The sequence below is a fragment of the Gordionus sp. m RMFG-2023 genome, chromosome 2 (genome assembly GCF_954871325.1).
Source record: "Gordionus sp. m RMFG-2023 chromosome 2, tfGorSpeb1-WG-v2, whole genome shotgun sequence".
In the NCBI taxonomy this organism is placed as follows: Eukaryota; Metazoa; Nematomorpha; class Gordioida; order Chordodea; family Parachordodidae; genus Gordionus; species Gordionus sp. m RMFG-2023.
In genome coordinates this window covers 54,125,397-54,145,087 of record NC_088776.1, presented here as the reverse complement: position 1 = coordinate 54,145,087, position 19,691 = coordinate 54,125,397, and the positions used below count along the sequence as shown (strand labels likewise).

The following is a 19,691-nucleotide window of genomic DNA, read 5'->3' as shown; positions in this document are numbered from 1 at the left end:
CATCCTCACTGAATTTTTATTTTACATGTTTAGAATATATAATTTTAGCTATTTCCTTTAAAAAAATTTGAAAAAGTTCAAAAATAGCGATTATGACAATTGTCACCTATCTATGATACATCATCACTGAATTTTTAATTTAACATGTTTAGAATATATATTTTTAGATATTTCCTTTAAAAAAATTTGAAAAAGTTCAAAAATAGCGATTATGACAATTGTCACCTATATATGATACATCCTCACTGAATTTTTAATTTAACATGTTTAGAATATATATTTTTAGCTATTTCCTTTAAAAATATTTGAAAAAATTTAAAAATAGCGATTATGACAATTGTCACCTATCTATGATACATCATCACTGAATTTTTAATTTAACATGTTTAAAATATATAATTTTAGCTATTTCCTTTAAAAAAATTTGAAAAAGTTCAAAAATAGCGATTATGACAATTGTCACCTATCTATGATACATCATCACTGAATTTTTAATTTAACATGTTTAGAATATATATTTTTAGATATTTCCTTTAAAAAAATTTGAAAAATTTCAAAAATAGCGATTATGACAATTGTCACCTATCTATGATACATCATCACTGAATTTTTAATTTAACATGTTTAAAATATATAATTTTAGCTATTTCCTTTAAAAAAATTTGAAAAGTTCAAAAATAGCGATTATGACAATTGTCACCTATCTATGATACATCATCACTGAATTTTTAATTTAACATGTTTAGAATATATATTTTTAGATATTACCTTTAAAAAAATTTGAAAAAGTTCAAAAATAGCGATTATGACAATTGTCACCTATATATGATACATCCTCACTGAATTTTTAATTTAACATGTTTAGAATATATATTTTTAGCTATTTCCTTTAAAAAATTTTGAAAAAGTTCAAAAATAGCGATTATGACAATTGTCACCTATATATGATACATCCTCACTGAATTTTTAATTTAACATGTTTAGAATATATATTTTTAGCTATTTCCTTTAAAAAAATTGAAAAAAGTTCAAAAATAACGATTATGACAATTGTCTATGATACATCCTCACTGAATTTTTAATTCAACATGTTTAGAATATATATTTTTAGCTATTTCCTTTAAAAAATTTGAAAAAGTTCAAAAATAGCGATATGACAATTGTCACCTATCTATGATACATCCTCACAAATTTTAAATTTAACATGTTTAGAATATATATTTTTAGCTATTTGCTTTAAAAATTTGAAAAAAGTTCAAAAATAACGATTATGACAATTGTCACCTATCTATGATACATCCTCACTGAATTTTTAATTCAACATGTTTAGAATATATATTTTTAGCAATTTGCTTTAAAAATTTGAAAAAAGTTCAAAAATAACGATTATGACAATTGTCACCTATCTATGATACATCCTCACAAATTTTAAATTTAACATGTTTAGAATATATATTTTCATCTATTTCATTTAAAAAAGTTCAAAAATAACCATCATAACAAATGGCTCTTTTCTATGGTGCATCTTCACTTAAAAATTTTAAAAAATAACTATGATGAATAGTTAATCCAGAGCATTATAATTTAAAGAAGCTTTAAGTAACTTTCCCGCCTATAATATTAATATATACTAAATGTTATTTGACTTTTGGTCAAAAAAAATGATCTAGATATTGGGTTAAGGGTGAAAAAAAGCAACCATAACTTTAAGTCGTCTTTAAAAAGAAAGATCCATATTTTGAGTCGGATTGAATAAAACGACCCGATGTTTGAGTCTGAGTCAGAAAAACGACCCAAACTTTGAGTTGGAGTCGAAAAATACGACCCAAACTTCAAGTTTTAGTCGAAAAATACGACCCAAACTTCAAGTTTGAGTCGAAAAATACGACCCAAACTTCAAGTTTGAGTCGAAAAATATGACCCAAACTTCAAGTTTAAGTCGAAAAATACGACCCAAATTTCAAATTTGAGTCGAAAAATACGACCCAAATTTTGAGTCGGAGTCGTAAAAAACGACCCATATTTTGGGTCGAAGTCGTTTATTTCGGCTTGAACTCGGGTCGAAGTCGAAAAAAACGACCCAAACATTGAGTCGGAGTCGAATAAAACGACCCGAGCTTTGGGTCGTGGTCGCGACTCGCGGCGTTTTAACAACACTATATGTGGGTCATAAAATACCCTTCATCTTAATCGAAAAAGTTTAGTTTAGATAATTAATATATCTTATGTAAATATTTTGAAGAACTCATTTATTTAAACTTAACCTTTAAACTTTGTAATTTGTTTTTATGTTTCATTAGTCCAAATATCTATCTTCTTTTAAAATGAAAATGATAAAATTTATCATTTAAATTCATTTTTTTATAAACCCACATATAATGGAATAAATATGTTTATAAAAAAATATGTTGAACCCGAATTTTTAAAAAAATTTTACTATAAATTATAAGAAAAAAAGACTTTTCACTTAATTTTTAATATTGAAAAATTTTATAAAAGTATATATCCATTTTTTTACAAAAATGCCCTTCACATTAATTTAAAATTGTGTATTAGAAATAGTTATTAGTCCTAATAAATTTATGCTTGACATTTTTAAAATACAATATTTCTTAAAAAATTTTGTTATCCCCCCCCCAGACCAAATTCCTGCGTACGCGCCTGATTAATTATAAAAGTTATTTTATTTTTTTTCAATATAATAAAATATATTTGTTAAAATCAGAATTTTTAAAAAAAGAAAAGATTAAATACAAATTTCTATATAATTTAATCAAATAATTCTTTATTTAATAATTTACTTTTCTTTGGAAATTAATTCCAGTAAATCCAGGCAATTCATATAGGCGTATACTTGGGAGAGGTTAAAATCTTCCACTGGTTAAAAATCTTTGTCTCATGATAGGACGGCTCATAATAGTGTACTCAGATTATCATATAATATAATAATAACTCCTAAGAAAAATTATTTTGTGTATTTTTTAAAAAAAATATCTAAAGATGATTTTATTAAAAATCAAATTCAATATTAAGATAACATACCCATTTTGTTGAAATCGATCTCTGAAGAGACAACAATATTAGATTTTAAGATAGTGAAAAAGATGATATAAATTATGTTTAATAAGGTTTTTTATTAAAGAAAATCAAAACATTTATTATACCAGTTTGAAATATTTTACATGCAATGCAAATAAAGAAGTGAGCTAGGAAGACTCTAATGAGTTCAATTTGAAAATTTAAACTCAAAAAAATATTTAGGCACATGAGGATAGTATGGCTAAAATTTTATAGCTTGTTATAATTTGTATTTGCTGAGGTCTAATGGACAGTCACATAATGAAATATATTTCATCAACTAAAACCCCTTCCCCCTCTAAATTATATATTTGGCATTCTAATTTCTAAGATTTAATGAAAATCTAATTATTTTCTATAGAGAAATGCTTTCTTATATATTTAAAGTTTATTATTTTGATTTCCTTATATATTTATATAATAGTTTTCTTAACTACCATTTATACTTAAACCACCTTATTTAACAAACCGAGCAATTTATATGTTATTATAAATCTGATTATCAATGAATAAAAATAATTCATTTTTTTGCAGCATTATATCTTTGGAAGATATTGTAAAATTTCTTTATTAACTTCTTCCAGAGAAAAAATTAGCTATAATGGGCCTACAGTGTTTTTACAAATATTGTTATACTTTTCTTAAAAATCCACAATTTAATATGTATTTTTATATCCCATTTTACAAATGTAATAATTAACCCACACCAAATGTATATAGAATTACAATACTATAATTTTATGTCTCTTATAAAATTAAATATTACTATAAAAAGAATTCTTTCTAGATGTAAAACGATAGCTCAATATATTTACAAAGATAAAAATATCATTGATAAAGACCCCAAAAATTTATATATCTAATCACAAATCTATTCAACAAAAAAAATTAATTCTTATATTCAAAAAAAATATATCTAATAATCACATGTTATAAATTATATTGGTTTGGTATATAATTTAGTAAATATTTTATCATTGGCAATGAGCTAGCTTATTTGTGACTGCATCAACAAAGATAGCTGTACAAGTACCATTACAATATTCAGGAGCACACACTATAAGAGAGACGTTGCAAGTTATTATTGTCTTGCAAGGATTACTACATCCATCAGGTTTTGAGTCAACACAAAACAGGAGCACACACTATAAGAGAGACGTTGCAAGTTATTATTGTCTTGCAAGGATTACTACATCCATCAAGTTTTGAGTCAACACAAAAAGCGGGTAATTCACTTATAGTGAAATTCTTAATACCATGATTTAAACCATCTATTATAACAGAATAAATCATTATAATGGTTTGAATATATGGTTAATCAAAATTAGTTTAAAAATTTATCAATAATTTATTATTTCAAATACGAATATTTTTGAAAGTTCGAGCTAGTGTTAAATCAGTCAATCTTACGATTCCCCAAAAATTGTTTTTTGAGTCTCAACTTAAAGAATGAGATAATATAAGGATAAAAATTAACTTTTCCATGCTCAACTAGAGTTGACCAAAGTTATATAATTTATCAACACTATTACGCGAAAATTATATCGAGTATAATTATAATAATTTTAGACTGGAGTGAATAATACTTTTATATTTTTACTTGTAATTTGGGTGCTATAGTTGCTTATCATCATCTTAAAATATAATGCATTTGAGTTCAAAGTTTAATCCAATATTTAGTTTTTTTTTATAAAAAAAAAACAGATAATACAATTCCGAGAAGCATTGTATAAAGCATTAAGGACATATTATAAAAAAATTAATTTTTTAAAAAGTTATACAAAAGTTTTCGATACTATTTTTTCCTTAAATTATGTTAAATAAGTTCCCATTTTCTTATAATTTATAGATAATATTTATTTATTTGATTTTTAGCAATATTGTTTTACATAAATTAAAAACAAAAAATGAGAAATTTAATATATTCATTTTTTTAAAAAAAAGTAAATATTTGCACTATGTAAGAGTTTAAAAGTACAGATAAGAGAAATGGGTTTACCAAAATATTTGCAACGATTTATATTATCAATTACCCAACATATAAGATGAAGATAATTTTATGACGCACATTAAAAGTCTGTAAAAAAAATTGGGATATCTATTTTATATTTTATACATTTAAAATAATTACTAGAAATCACCAAATTTTATGTGATGATATATTATATAGCGCTGAGACCTTTATAGGCCATAATTTTTTGATCAGATCCGGCCCATACTTTATATCCAAAAAAATCTCCAAAGCCCGGCCTAAGCCCATATAAAGTTTCAAAAATTTCCCCAAGACCGGCTCAAGTCTATATCTAATAAGTTTAATATATTTTATGTATACACAATACTTTAGTCTATCTAAGCAATCATCTTGTTTTTACTAAAATTTTTGGATAAAAAAAATTGCAATATTTATTTCTTAAGTTAGCACCTGCAGGGATCCAAACCGAACCTGAACCGAACCGTTAAACCGCTAAAAACCGGTATTTTTTATCGAACCTAAACCGAACCTAAACCTTTAAAAAAAATTCTAGCTGTACCTGGACCGAACCGCTAAAATGCCTCTGAACCGGTTCGAGTCTCATAATTTTATGCTTATAAAATAATGTGTAAGTTATTACTAGTATTATATTGCAAAAATTTTAATTATATTCAAATTGTTTTAAAAATTATTATCAATCACATTTGATTGATAAACGTAAGTCATAATTTTTATAAACTTTAGTATATTGCCATTTTACAACATTTTTTAAATATTTTAAGCTTAAAATTATAATGCCTAGAAAAAAATTAAATCTAATATATCAATTATTTACATATAGTATTATAAATAACACATCAAATCTGATATCATACTGGCAATGCCAGCTACCCAAGTTAGTGTGGAAAGATGTTTTTCAGCATATTATCTCCTTATAGATGTAATTTGTGAGACGAATTTTTAGAATATATTAATTGTGCGGCTTAATAAAATTTTTTTAAGTAATTGTTTCATATTCAAATTAATCATTGATTTTATTTGTTATATTTATAAATTAAATATTATTTTATAATGTGCAATTAATAAAAATGAAGGTTTTTATTTTAATTATGAAATAAAAAAAAAATTCTTTATACATAATCCTAATGTAGGTTTGAATACAAAAGTGTTCAACCTGGTTTTTAGAGGTTCGAATATGTAATGTTGTGTTGTGATATTTAGTGAAATATATTAAAATTATAATTTATTACCATGTATTTAATAGGTATTTTTTATATGTGGGTCATAAAATACCCTTCATCTTAATCGAAAAAGTTTAGTTTAGATAATTAATATATCTTATGTAAATATTTTGAAGAACTCATTTATTTAAACATAACCTTTAAACTTTGTAATTATTTTTTATGTTTACATTAGTCCAAATATCTATCTTCTTTTAAAATGAAAATGATAAAATTTATCATTTAAATTCATTTTTTTATAAACCCACATATATAATGGAATAAATATGTTTATAAAAAAATATGTTGAACCCGAATTTTATAAAAAAAGTTTACTATAAATTATAAGAAAAAAAGGAACTTTTAACTTATTTTTTAAAATTGGAAAATTTTTTAAACTATTTTAAAAGTATCCATTTTTTTTATAAAAATGCCCTTCACGATTGCTACTATGCTTTTCAAGATTCTTGCATCTATTGTAAGTTATTTTTTTTAAAAACTAATTTTAATATGATATTTAAAAAATTCAATTCCAATATTATTACCTACAAAATTTGCATTATATTTTAAGATGTATATTATCAATTACCAAGACCAGAACACAAGTAAAATATTTATTACTATTATTTATATATAAAAAAATTAAGAAGTAGTTAAGTTAGTTATGCATTAATCAAGATCAGCTAATTCATTTAGTATCCCCGGTTGGAGGTAACTCAGCTGTTTGCACCGTTATGGATTCAACCCTTAAGACTCTTATTTAATTGGATGATATCCTTCTCCTCCTTTCCCCTTATAAATCGTTTTTTTCTGTTGAAAATTTTTTTTAATATAAAGCCCATTCTTTACACTCTAAGGTAACTGCTGCTTTTAAATCCTGGTCTTAAATGTATATAAAACGAGAATCAAAGAATTTACAGAGGAGATCCTAAATCTTGTCCGAAAAAATTGTTTGGGCTAAGGCTTCTCTCCCAAGAAAATTTGGCGGTCTTGGCATTCTGATTTAGCTTAACTTTTATCTCAAATTGCTTATTAACAAAACCTATTGTTACCGCTCACATTCCTGTGGACGATTCGTCGTACACTGAGGCATTCTATGGAGATCTCAAATTCTTGTTGACAACACTTTACCGGTCACTTACAAACAAAAGGAATGGGACATCATCCCGATTGTTGCCTGCTCAACTCTACTATCAAACATTAAACCCCTAGTTCGTCCTTCGCCTGCTAAATGGCTCTTGGCAGTTTTTCGAGGCTCTCCCTTCTGTCAATCTTCAATTAAAACATGCCAAAAATGTACTCATTAATGCCATTGAAATCCGCCTCAATTATTCAATTACCCAACCTTACCTTTGCTCTCGATGTAATGTTCCTGTTGACTGAAAGGGACGACATAACCTGCACTGCCGTTCATGAAAAAGACGTATTCCAAGACAAAATCATTGTAATGTCATTATTCAACGTGTTCTTAAATTTGCGCAGATTCCATCGATCCTAGAACCCAATGGTCCTTTGAGATCTGGCGGAATTGCCCAAATCCTTGTAAGATTTATAGTTTGGGACTATTCCTGTATAGATCCCTTAGCCCTTACAAATCTTACAATAAACATCTTGGAAATCAAAGAGCTATCCACAATTAATAGATATTCAAACATCTTGCAAATCAAAGAGCTATCCAAAATTAATAGATATTCGGTAATATCCAATGAGCACATTTTTATTCCTTGGAAATCAAAGAGCTATCCAAAATTAATAGATATTCGGTAATATCCAATGAGCACATTTTTATTCCTATAATCTCCTCTACATTAGCCACATTTGGTGGCCGTGCTTTGACCTTCTTCAAAGAACTTGGTTCTTTTATTCGTAAAATCACTGATGAACCCAGGGAAGGTTTTTACCTTGAACAAAAACTCTCTATTGCCATTCATAAATTGAATTACATCAGTTTCTGAAGCTCCCTTCCTAAGGAGCTAGTCTAACTTTTTAAAATCCTTTTTACATATTATATATTTTTGTATATAATAATACTTTTTACATATTTTGATTTTATGTTCTTATATTTTAACATAATAATGGAATTAAATATGATGAAGTGTATTATATTATATCCTATTTATATTATTATATAATATAATATAATATAATATAATATAATATAATATAATATAATATAATATAATATAATATAATATAATATAATATAATATAATATAATATAATATAATATAATATAATATAATATAATATAATATAATATAATAAATTCAGTAGCGTACGCAGGAATTTGGTGTGGGGGGGATAATTAAAATTTTTTTAAATAAAATTATTGTTATTTAAAAATATCTAGCATAAATTTATTAGGACTAATAACTATTTCTAATATACAAATTTAAATTAATATGAATTATAAAAAATTAAATATATAAACCGATATTTAAAAATAAATTTGATTTAAAAAATATTAAACGGATATAACCGGCGGCATATAAATACTTTAAATAAATCTGAATTATAAAATATTAAGTGGATATAACCAGGATATGATGACTATAAAATAAATAATCCATAATAGAAATTTAATTTTTTTGAGCTTTTAAAATTTATATATAAAGTATAAAAAATCTAAATGTTGGAAATATGAATAATTATATTTTTTATGTAAAAGAAAAATATATAAGACAATAAAAAATGATAGCACAAAAAATATTATAGAAACATTATATTTTTATAATGTAAAATCCAATCTTCGTTGGGAGTGAATTAATTTTTCAATTATCTCCAAATGCCTATAAATATTCAAAAGGGCCAGACCATTCAACCTACTTTCAGAAGTTGTACTTCTTAGGTACATTTTTATCTTCGTAAAGAAGAGAATGTTCTCTCATTAGTTGCAGTACTAATGGGAAGAGTTGCTAATATATATAATATTTTCAATATATTGGGAAAATAATCTAAAAGATGTTTGAAATGATGCAAAGCATCCATAGCATTTTTTGGGACTATATCAACCATAGTTAATCTTTTATACCATAGTTGGCATTCAGCTAATAAAGCATCATGAGATACATTAATGTCTTCATGATAAAAATCTTCCAAATATTTTATTGTTTTTCTATCACCATCTGAAAAAGGTTCAGAGGGCTTTTGCGGAAGTAATATCTGCAGATTGATAAGTGCTTCTTGATGAATTAAAAACCTTTCATTTACTTGGGTTATAAATGTATCCAAAAGAGGTATAAAGACATTTATTTTATAATATTCTTCTATTGACCCTATATTAATATTTGGACATTAAGTTTGCCTTACTGCAAGTCGAGGGAGACAAATATTGAACTCGTATAGCTCTGCTTTTGATTCAACATTAACATATAAAATATGATATTCCTCATCAGCATTAGCTCTAATTTCTTTGAGTTCTAATAAATTGTCTCTGCTATTCTCATCATCTCAATCAAATCAATATCAGGTTTTTGAAAAGTATTACATAAAATAGTTGTATAATTAAATAATTTATTAATACATTCTAATGCGAAAAAAAATTTGGTATAAGTATTGAATCCAGTAACTTGCTTGCTTCTGAAGAAATATCTCTTTCAGACCATTGTGATATTTCTGTAAGAGCATTAATAATCGGCTCTTCTAACTCGATAAAAGCTGTTACTGCATGTCGAAGACTCCATCTTGTTGGACAAGCTTTTTGCAATTTTTTTCTCCTTGTTGGGCAAGGAGTTCTGTTCAAAATATTTTGACATTTTGGGTATCTAAACATCTCATAGATGCTAGATATTTTACCTGATATAAATATAAAAAATTTAATTTTAATAATTAAAAACCTAAGCAATTTGATATCAATGGTAAAGAACATGAATCCGATATTTCTAAGTTGAGTGAATGGGCAGCACAGTGGACATTTATAGCTGTTGGGCATTTTTTTTTAATAAATGCCTGAAGCCCATTAAATTGTTCACTCATTGCACGTGCTCCATCATACCCTTGCCCACATATCATATTTATATTTAGCTATATTTTTGAAAATAATTATATAATAAGATTAATTATTATTTTTAATTTTTTAAGATTCACAAATATTACATCAGCTAAAGCAGACCCAGTCATGCTTGAAATAGGAATAAATTGGAGAAACATTTCCTTGATAATGTTTTTATGAGTATCTACATATCGCGCACACAACGACATCTGCTCAATGCCAGCAATGTCCGTGGTCTCATCTGCCAAAATTGAAAAGCATGGGGCAGAATTGATTTCAACAATCAATTTTTCTAAAATGATATTGTTGCAAATATCAATTATCTCATTTTGTATCCTAGGGCTGAGATAAGTAGCATTTTTATTGGTACTAATGAGGCTCTCCATTAATACAGGATCTCCTAATGCTTTAAATTTTAAAAGTCCACGGAAATTACCTTCGTTATCATTATTATTAAAATTTAAGCTTCCTGAATCCTTGTGGCCACGAAGTGCTAGGCCTTGCATGCCACAATATAAAATAGCCTCAATAGTTAGTTTTATCTTGCCTCTATTTTCTTTTGCAATTTTAACCCTATTTTTATCAATTATTGATGAAATGGGAATCATATCCCCCTTTTGAATTGATTCTTTTGAGGAAATCATCAGTTCATAGCTTTTGTTTATTAAATTATTATACTATACTTTTTTGCTTTTTGGCATGATTTTCACCTTCAGCGTTATTAAAAAAAAGTCTAATATCCATGACTAGAAATTTGAAAATTATAATACTGGGAAATTTAAAAATAATAGATAAATATTACGCCACAAGGAAAACTTGAAAATGAAATTAATTGATAAAGTAAATTAGTAAATGAAAAAGGTAATAATATAAAAATTTAAAAAGAAATAGATATGAATAATTATAATAAAATATAATAAATATGTCCGGCATCTGCATTTTGGCTTGGGGGGGGGGGGGGGGATTTGTCCTTCTGCCCCCCCCCCCGCTGCGTACACCAATGAATAAATTAAACAATACTATTTATTAAATAACATAATAATTTTATGAAAAACATATAATATTATAGATAAGTGATTTGTATATAATGTAGATACTTTATTTTATAAGTCAGATTCGCGAACTTTGTAAAGATTAAAATTGATATTAAAAAACGGGGAGTCGCGGGACAAAGGCACTTTTTATTTAACGTTTTAAATTAAAATATATAAATTTCTAATCATTATTTATAAAATTTATTAATTTTTTTTCAATATAATAAATTATTATTTGTAAAAATCCATATTTAGAAAAAAAGATGATTAAATGCAAATTTTTATATATTGATTGTTTATTTAATAATTTACTTTTCTTTGGAATTAATTATGGGAAATACAGGCAATTCATATTCAAAATAGGCATACAATTGAAAGAGGTTAAATCCTTCCACTAGTTAAAATCTTTGTCTTATTATGGGAGAGCTCATAATAGTGATGTACACTCAGGTTATGATGATAATATTCCTAAGAAAAATTATTTTGTATATTTAAAAAAAACTTAATGCTCCTTAATAGGAAATTAATACAAATTAGCTGATTCCTAAGACTTTTAAAACCAAACATAAGAACAAAATTTTTGTGTCCTTACCCATAAATTCGATTCATATAAAGCTCATCATTAAAAAAACAAAAGTTTTCGAAAATTATTCGTGTAATAGAAAGGAATTTCCACTACTTGTTTATTGTTATAGCAAACGTACGTGTATTAGAAAATAACAGTCGTTTTAATTGGACAATATCTGTTGATATTAATTGGATTTTTGAAATTAAAAAAATACCACCATATCACGTGAGGCAAAAGTAGTTTTGTATAGGCGATGGCCATTTTAGAATCATGGAGCATCAAGGTTTCACAGAATGGTGTGCCCACCATTATTTAGGTTTTTTTGTATGCATTAAGTTTGAAGTTAATTTTCAAAGGCATCCCATCCCTTATTATTCGGAGTATTTCATTTAGGTATACTCCTAAAATATTATAGTTTCGAAGAATCTTATAAAATACTTTTACTTAATGTTTCCCCCATTTAAACTGCTTTTTCATATTTTATTGTATTAAGTAATTTTTATCGGTATAAGTATAATAAAGTTGTAAAAAAAATCAGTGTAATTTAAAAAAACTTGTATGGGATTTCACCTTAAAAATTAATTTTTTTGCCCCTTATGAAAAACAAAAAGAGAGTAAGAACCAATTTACAAGTAATTTTTTGGCATACATATAATACTTTAACGAGACCTCTATGATAAAAGATTATCTAACCTATAATATCAACCAACTACCTGCAGAGGTACCATCTCGAAATTTCTTATTAAATTTTTTTGACCAGCCCGCCCCAGGTTTTATATTTTCAGTATTTAATTTTTATAGTTGCGATTTAAAATATTTGGTTTAAAATTTTCGGCCCGGCCCGGGTATATTTAAAAAAACTAAAATAAGGCTCAGCTCGTGTACCCGAGCTGGACATCCAGGTCTCTGATATTAAGAGATATTACAATATCATTAAGATATTACAATTTCCTGTTACACTCGCTTTTTTCGTGAAATCATCCCAGGAACAACCAGGTATACTTAATGGAATATTTTTTTGATTTTCTTATGGTCAGCTTGTGTATGATACGGTTGGCTGGGAATATTTTTAATGTTTTCTAGCTCCAACTAACAATACCTTTGTCATTATCTATAATAAACCACCTTTCATTCCTTCCCTGCCAAATGCCACTCCCTTTAACTCTCCTTCCCAACCGAATATGGCTAGTGAAATGCGCGAGCAGGAGTGAAGTGATACGATCATGATTTCATTTTTATCAAAAAAAGGGATAAAGAATTGGGGTTAATTGAATACAGTTAATATTATTGTGTCAACCGATCTTTAATCTATAAATTAAATTTAAATTATAGCTTTGACTACGATAGTTTTTACACTATATAAGTTTGCGCGAAAGTTTTTTTTACTGGTTGCTTTGATTGGCCACCATATACCCTGTATTAATTAGGCACAGTGCCTTATTTAAGAATTACATTAAAATATTACTATAGAATAAGTGTAGAAAGAGCTAGCATTACTATTGATTTATATATTCATAAGGATAATTATAAACATATTAAAATAATATTAACATCTCAATTTATCATAAGACTCATCCCCGATTATTTATATTGGGTGATCTTAATTATATGCTTGTTAAGTAGCTTATTTCAATATAAATTTAACCAGACTCATCTATGTAATGAAAATTTTATATGGCCACTCAAAGCCTGGGAAGAGGGAAATTACCACCACCCCCCACCCCTCTCAGACAAAAAATTTAGATGCAATCTTATAATAACCATTACTACCTCTTACAGAATATGTATCAGAACCTGCAGAAGCTCCATTTACACAGGCCGGCCGAATTTTTTTTAAATATATTACATTTATTTTAAATTTTTTTAGCTAATAATGGCGGTTTAAAATATAATGCCAGGCCCGGGTATTTTTTTAAAAATTTTTAGGCTGGGATCGGGCATATTTAATGTCAAATAAGGCCCATCCCACGCCTGCATGTCTCTCACCAGATCATTTGAAACTTTTTCACTGCAAAACTAAAATAAAAATTTCCAAAAATAACATCGATTTTATTGGGATTATGAGAATAGCTCCTATTGGAATCTATGGAAAATGTTTTGTGATGAATTTCACATTAATGTCATTGTTGAGTCATAAGCAGAGCTCTATAAATATAATAGTTGCCTACTTCGACTCTGAACTCATTGTTACAATATTGATATAAGGTCTGTCGAAGAAATAAAATAAACTTCTTTATCCCCCTCTTGGATACTTTTAATACTCAGATAAATGAAAGTTTCTTGATTCATCAGGTAGCACTTATAAATCTGCTACAAATAATATTGCTGAAGGGAAAAAATTAAATATTTGGCAGATTTTTATTATGAGGATGTTAAGATCCTATGATGCATTATTAGCTAAATATAAAAAATGGTATAATACGTTATCTACAGTTGATAATGTTCAAAAAAATGTTACAGATACTATGCATAATTTCGAACATTAAGACTATTTTCCCAATTATATTAAAATTATATTATATCCAACTCTACCCATTAATACCTTTATCGATGAAAAAATATTTTCTTATTAAGAACAAAACCATACCTGAGATGTACTACCTCTAAAAAATAGAATGAATGGGTTAGCCCTTCTTAGATACATAGTTGTCAATATTTTATAGTAATTAGACCTAATAAAAATCTGACAGATATTAAACATAGAATAAGTCCAAAATTATTTTTAACTACCCCCCTCCTATATCAAATTCCTGTGTAGGTTCCTGGGCAATGTACATGTCATATTTTGACCAATTTTTGAGAGAAATTGGTTTAATAGATAAAAGGTTCAAACATCTCTCCTTATATTATATTAAAATAAGATTTTTATAATTTTAGTATTAAAATAATGATCACTTATATATTCCGACATTCCATTTTTAAAATTAATCGCCTAATCCTTCCCTCTCGTGTTTCTATTCCATTATTTGATCATTTTAAATATATATATGTAATGTTGTGTTGTGATATTTAGTGAAATATATTAAAATTATAATTTATTACCATGTATTTAATAGGTATTATTTATATGTGGGTCATAAAATACCCTTCATCTTAATCGAAAAAGTTTAGTTTAGATAATTAATATATTATATGTCAGGCGCGTAACCATTGGGGGGAAAGGGGGAAATTTCACCCCCCATAGCAAATTTGACTGTTTTTCTAAATATTATTTTAAGATAATAAAAAAATTTCCCCCGACCCCCTCCCCTCCCACCCCATCAAAATTTTCAATATCAAGCAGAGTTTATCCTAACTGCTAGTTACATTAATAAATTATTTTCCTATAGCTCACTACTATGTAGAAATTTACAAAAACCAAATTTCGATTTGGTTCAAGTTATTGATTTGGAGGAAAATGTGGACAGGAAGAATGAATGTAGTTGAATATTTCATAATATTTATATAGACGTTAAATCAAACTAAATCTTATAAAATATACAATTTCATTTCATTCTTAGATACTTTTTTATCGCAAATTAAAGTACGGTTTTTAGATAAAAAACAAGTCTTTGGTAATCTTCAAATTTTATTACCCAAAGACCCTTCTTCGTTTGCTGATGTGATGCCATTATTGGTATAATTAAATATTTAGAAAAATTTATTCCTATGAAATTGATACTAAAATCAATTTAATCAGTGAATTCGAATTGTGGTATAAATATTTACTACGTTTATTATTTTACCTGAGCATGCTATTGATGCGCCCAATCGGTATAAGGAGGCTTAATTTCCAAATATTTTGAAGGTATTTAATATTCTTGCATGTTTGCCTATTACAACATATACGAATGAAAGGACCTTTTTCAAATTGAGAAGGTTGAAAACTTATTTACAAAATACTACTTCTCGGCTAAATGGGTTAGCTCTGTTGAATATCCACAGAGATTTAATTCCTACGACAAAAAAAATTCTTGATTTGGAAAAATTCCCCCGAAAATTAAAAATCGCATTATAATTCTAGTATTTAATAAATTTTTTATATAATATTGTATTTAATAAGTTATAAAAACTTGTTCTTTAAAAAATTTTCTAGTCAATATTTTATACACACTACAATTAGTATTTTCAATAAAAAAAAATTTATATTTATATTATATGAGAATTTAAGCTGAGGCTAGTTTTTAAAGCAAATTTTATAAAAAAAAAATTGACACTAAACTTTATTTCAATTTTATATTTTTTTAAAAAAATTTATTTATAATATACCTAACTTAAAATAAAAATTGGGTTATAACCTTTATTTCTTCTTATATTCATAAGCGCGAATTAGTAAATAAATCAGGAGGCCCAAAAGAAAGCGTCTACTTACGTCAACGCATAGGAATTCAGATTATAAAATCTAATTTCACATGCCATAGGTTCATTCCCCGAGGAGCCGATTAATCTAGATTTTCTTCATCTTCTCTAAATTATTTAAAATTCCCCCCCCCCTTTCTTCTTCATATAATCATTTGCATTTATTATATTTCCATTATATCTATATTATACTTTGTATTATGAAGTTCTTGTTTGTTAAATTTCTTGAATTTTCTAGAATTATGTTTTGGACATGATTTTATTTTTATACTATCATTTTGTCATATTTAATTTGTCTTTATTAATAAATGTTAAATTTAAAAATTAAAAAAAAAATTTCTTAAATAATTAATTTATATAAGGAACCAAAATTCAAATAAAAGTTAAAAATATTAATATAATTATTATTGAATTATGAATAATTTAAAAGAATAGCTCAAAGATATGACCCAGCCGAAGGTGAGGAAAAAGCTGGCCAAAGGGGGTTTGAGGGCAAAGGCCCCAATTTCCCCCCCCCTATAGGAAAATCCTGGATACGCCACTGTCTTATGTAAATATTTTGAAGAACTCATTTATTTAAACTTAACCTTTAAACTTTGTAATTTGTTTTTATGTTTCACTAGTCCAAATATCTATCTTCTTTTAAAATGAAAATGATAAAATTTATCATTTAAATTCATTTTTTTATAAACCCACATATAATGGAATAAATATGTTTATAAAAAAGTATGTTGAACCCGAATTTTTAAAAAAAATTTACTATAAATTATAAGAAAAAAAGAGAACTTTTCACTTAATTTTTAATATTAAAAATTTTATAAAAGTATATATCCATTTTTTTACAAAAATGCCCTTCACATTAATTTAAAATTGTGTATTAGAAATAGTTATTAGTCCTAATAAATTTATGTTTGACATTTTTAAAAAACAATAATATTTCTTAAAAAATTTTGTTATCCCCCCCCCCCCAGGAACAAATTCCTGCGTACGCGCCTGATTAATTATAAAAGTTATTTTATTTTTTTTCAATATAATAAAATATATTTGTTAAAATCAGAATTTTTAAAAAAAGAAAAGATTAAATACAAATTTATATATAATTTAATCAAATAATTCTTTATTTAATAATTTACTTTTCTTTGGAAATTAATTCCAGTAAATCCAGGCAATTCATATAGGCGTATACTTGGGAGAGGTTAAAATCTTCCACTGGTTAAAAATCTTTGTCTCATAATAGGACGGCTCATAATAGTGGTGTACTCAGATTATCATATAATATAATAATAACTCCTAAGAAAAATTATTTTGTGTATTTTTTAAAAAAAATATCTAAAGATGATTTTACTAAAAATCAAATTCAATATTAAGATAACATACCCATTTTGTTGAAATCGATCTCTGAAGAGACAACAATATTAGATTTTAAGATAGTGAAAAAGATGATATAAATTATGTTTAATAAGGTTTTTTATTAAAGAAAATCAAACTCAAAGAAGGCTAATTAATACATTTCTTATACCATAATTTAAATTGGCATACCCAGGAATGTTTGTCTAAGAGTGCAATAAAAATTATTTTATTATAGTCCTCTACTTATTTGGTTGGAAAATTTCGTATAGGCCAATTTATGAGAATGAACATCATAAACATAGCTCATCAACATCGAGCACTATTATTTAGCATATAAAATCCTACAAATATTTTTAAACATTTTCTGTTATCATTATCGACTCATAAACAAAAGTCAATATTGATATGTTGATTATTAATATTTTATATATAGTATCTGTATATATATATATATATACAATATGTTGTATAGATATGAATTAGTATTAAGACATTTAAAAAAGCATATATTATTCGCAAAAAGAGGGTCCGATCGCAAATAAGGATGTGGTGACATCTTCAGTTTGATGCCCCCTAAACACGTCACATGAGGTCCTTGGCCTGCCTTATGAGTGAAGAAAATATGACTCAGGCCTGGCAAAAAAAATTTTTTTTAAAAATACGGCCAGGCCTAAAATTTTTTTTAAAAAAATATCCGGGCCGGATGTACATTTTAAATTTTCATTATTAACTATAAAAATTAAAAATAAATACAATGCATCTTTAAAAAGTATTTAAAAAAAGCCAGGAAGGGCTTTGTAAGTGGCACCACCGTAGATCTCTGATATATATATATATATAAAGAAATTGAAGTCTTATTTTTTTAAACTATTTTCTTACCCATACAATCCATAATAATGCAACTTTTCTTTATTATAATAGTTGGTCATAGTCAAAATACTAAGAATTTTACAAGTGTCATAACATATGGGTTATGCGCGGACTCAAAGCTCGACAACTGTAGCAATCTCTGCGAAACAATAACCTATTGCAACGTCCCAGAGATAATTTGCACACCTGAATATTGTAATGGAACTTGCTCAGCTATATTTGTTGATGCAGAAACAAATGTACTAGCTCATTGTCAATAACACTTTAAATTTAATTTTTACTAACTAATAAACCCAATACAATACTATTTTATAGCGTATAATTTAATATATATTACATAATGTAAATTTTTATTTTTTCTATAGAAAAAATTAATTGATTTATGATACAAAGAAAATATTTTTTTTTAAAGGTGATTCTTAACCAATATTATTTTATCTTTACAAATATATTATTATTTCTTTAGGGGCGCTATATATAATGACAAAAAAAATTGAATTACTTTATAAATATTTAAATATTTTCAACAAAATGTTAAATTCGGGATTTCTTTCAATATTTATTTGTATTTTGGAAATACAATAGGTTGTAATTTTTTTCGGAGGTAAATTATAAAATTTACTTTAATTTTGCCAAAGATATATAAAGCTAAAATCATTTCCTTTATTTTCATAGATAATAACAAATATTATTCAAGATTAGTTTGGAGGGGTATAGGCAGGATATGGAAACTGAATATAATAATAATTGAGAATAGCTGAGGAAGAACAAAATATTAATTTGGTTTTATTTTAATTTTTAAATTTTAGATAATTATGGGCAATGCTATAGGAAATTCATACAAATCAACTGGTTACTAGGACTTTTTAAACCGAATATAAGAACAAAATTTTTGAATCTTTACCCATAAATTCGATTCTAAATTTTAAAATCCAGAAAAAAGAACTTAAAATATACCAAAGACCTGAAGAGATTCTATTTGCACGGGACCGGCCCCCTTTTTTTTAAATTTTCTCCTGGCCAGGATTTTTTTTACAATTATTTTTAATTTTTGTAGCTAATAATGGCGAATTAAAATATATGGCATGGCCCGAGTATTAAAAAAAAATGTAGGCCCAGCCCTGGTATATTTTAAAAAATTAAAATACGGCCCGGCCGGACCGTATAGGTCTCTGAAATATCCATTTAGCGAAAAGAATAAAATTGCATCCCCCATCCCTTCTCCCCCAAAATATCTACAAATGATAAATGAAAGATATCAATTATTCAA

The 19,691-nt window shown here is 26.2% G+C and overlaps 1 protein-coding gene across 1 annotated transcript; it reads right to left on the bottom strand.

Annotated features, from left to right (window-relative positions):
• Positions 1-8,078: 8,078 nt before the first annotated feature.
• On the bottom strand, positions 8,079-10,905 carry LOC135924467 (zinc finger MYM-type protein 1-like). Its single transcript, XM_065459522.1, has 4 exons — positions 10,366-10,905; positions 10,107-10,293; positions 9,840-10,065; positions 8,079-8,187 (listed from the first exon to the last, which is right to left on the bottom strand). Exons 1-4 carry the CDS (start codon positions 10,903-10,905, stop codon positions 8,079-8,081), a joined length of 1,062 nt encoding a protein of 353 aa, XP_065315594.1.
• Between the last annotated feature and the right edge of the window lie 8,786 nt (positions 10,906-19,691).

Bases quoted from the DNA above. Each gene is read 5' to 3' on its own strand.
- LOC135924467 (XM_065459522.1), bottom strand. From the start codon at position 10,905: ATGATTTCCTCAAAAGAATCAATTCAAAAGGGGGATATGATTCCCATT. The intron at 10,066-10,106 runs GTTTTTAATTAT...TATTTATATCAG, and splicing joins ATTGATATCAAATTGCTTAG to GTAAAATATCTAGCATCTAT. The intron at 8,188-9,839 runs GTTACTGGATTC...GAATGGCAATAG, and splicing joins ATTTCTTCAGAAGCAAGCAA to AGAGTTTTTGTTCAAGGTAA.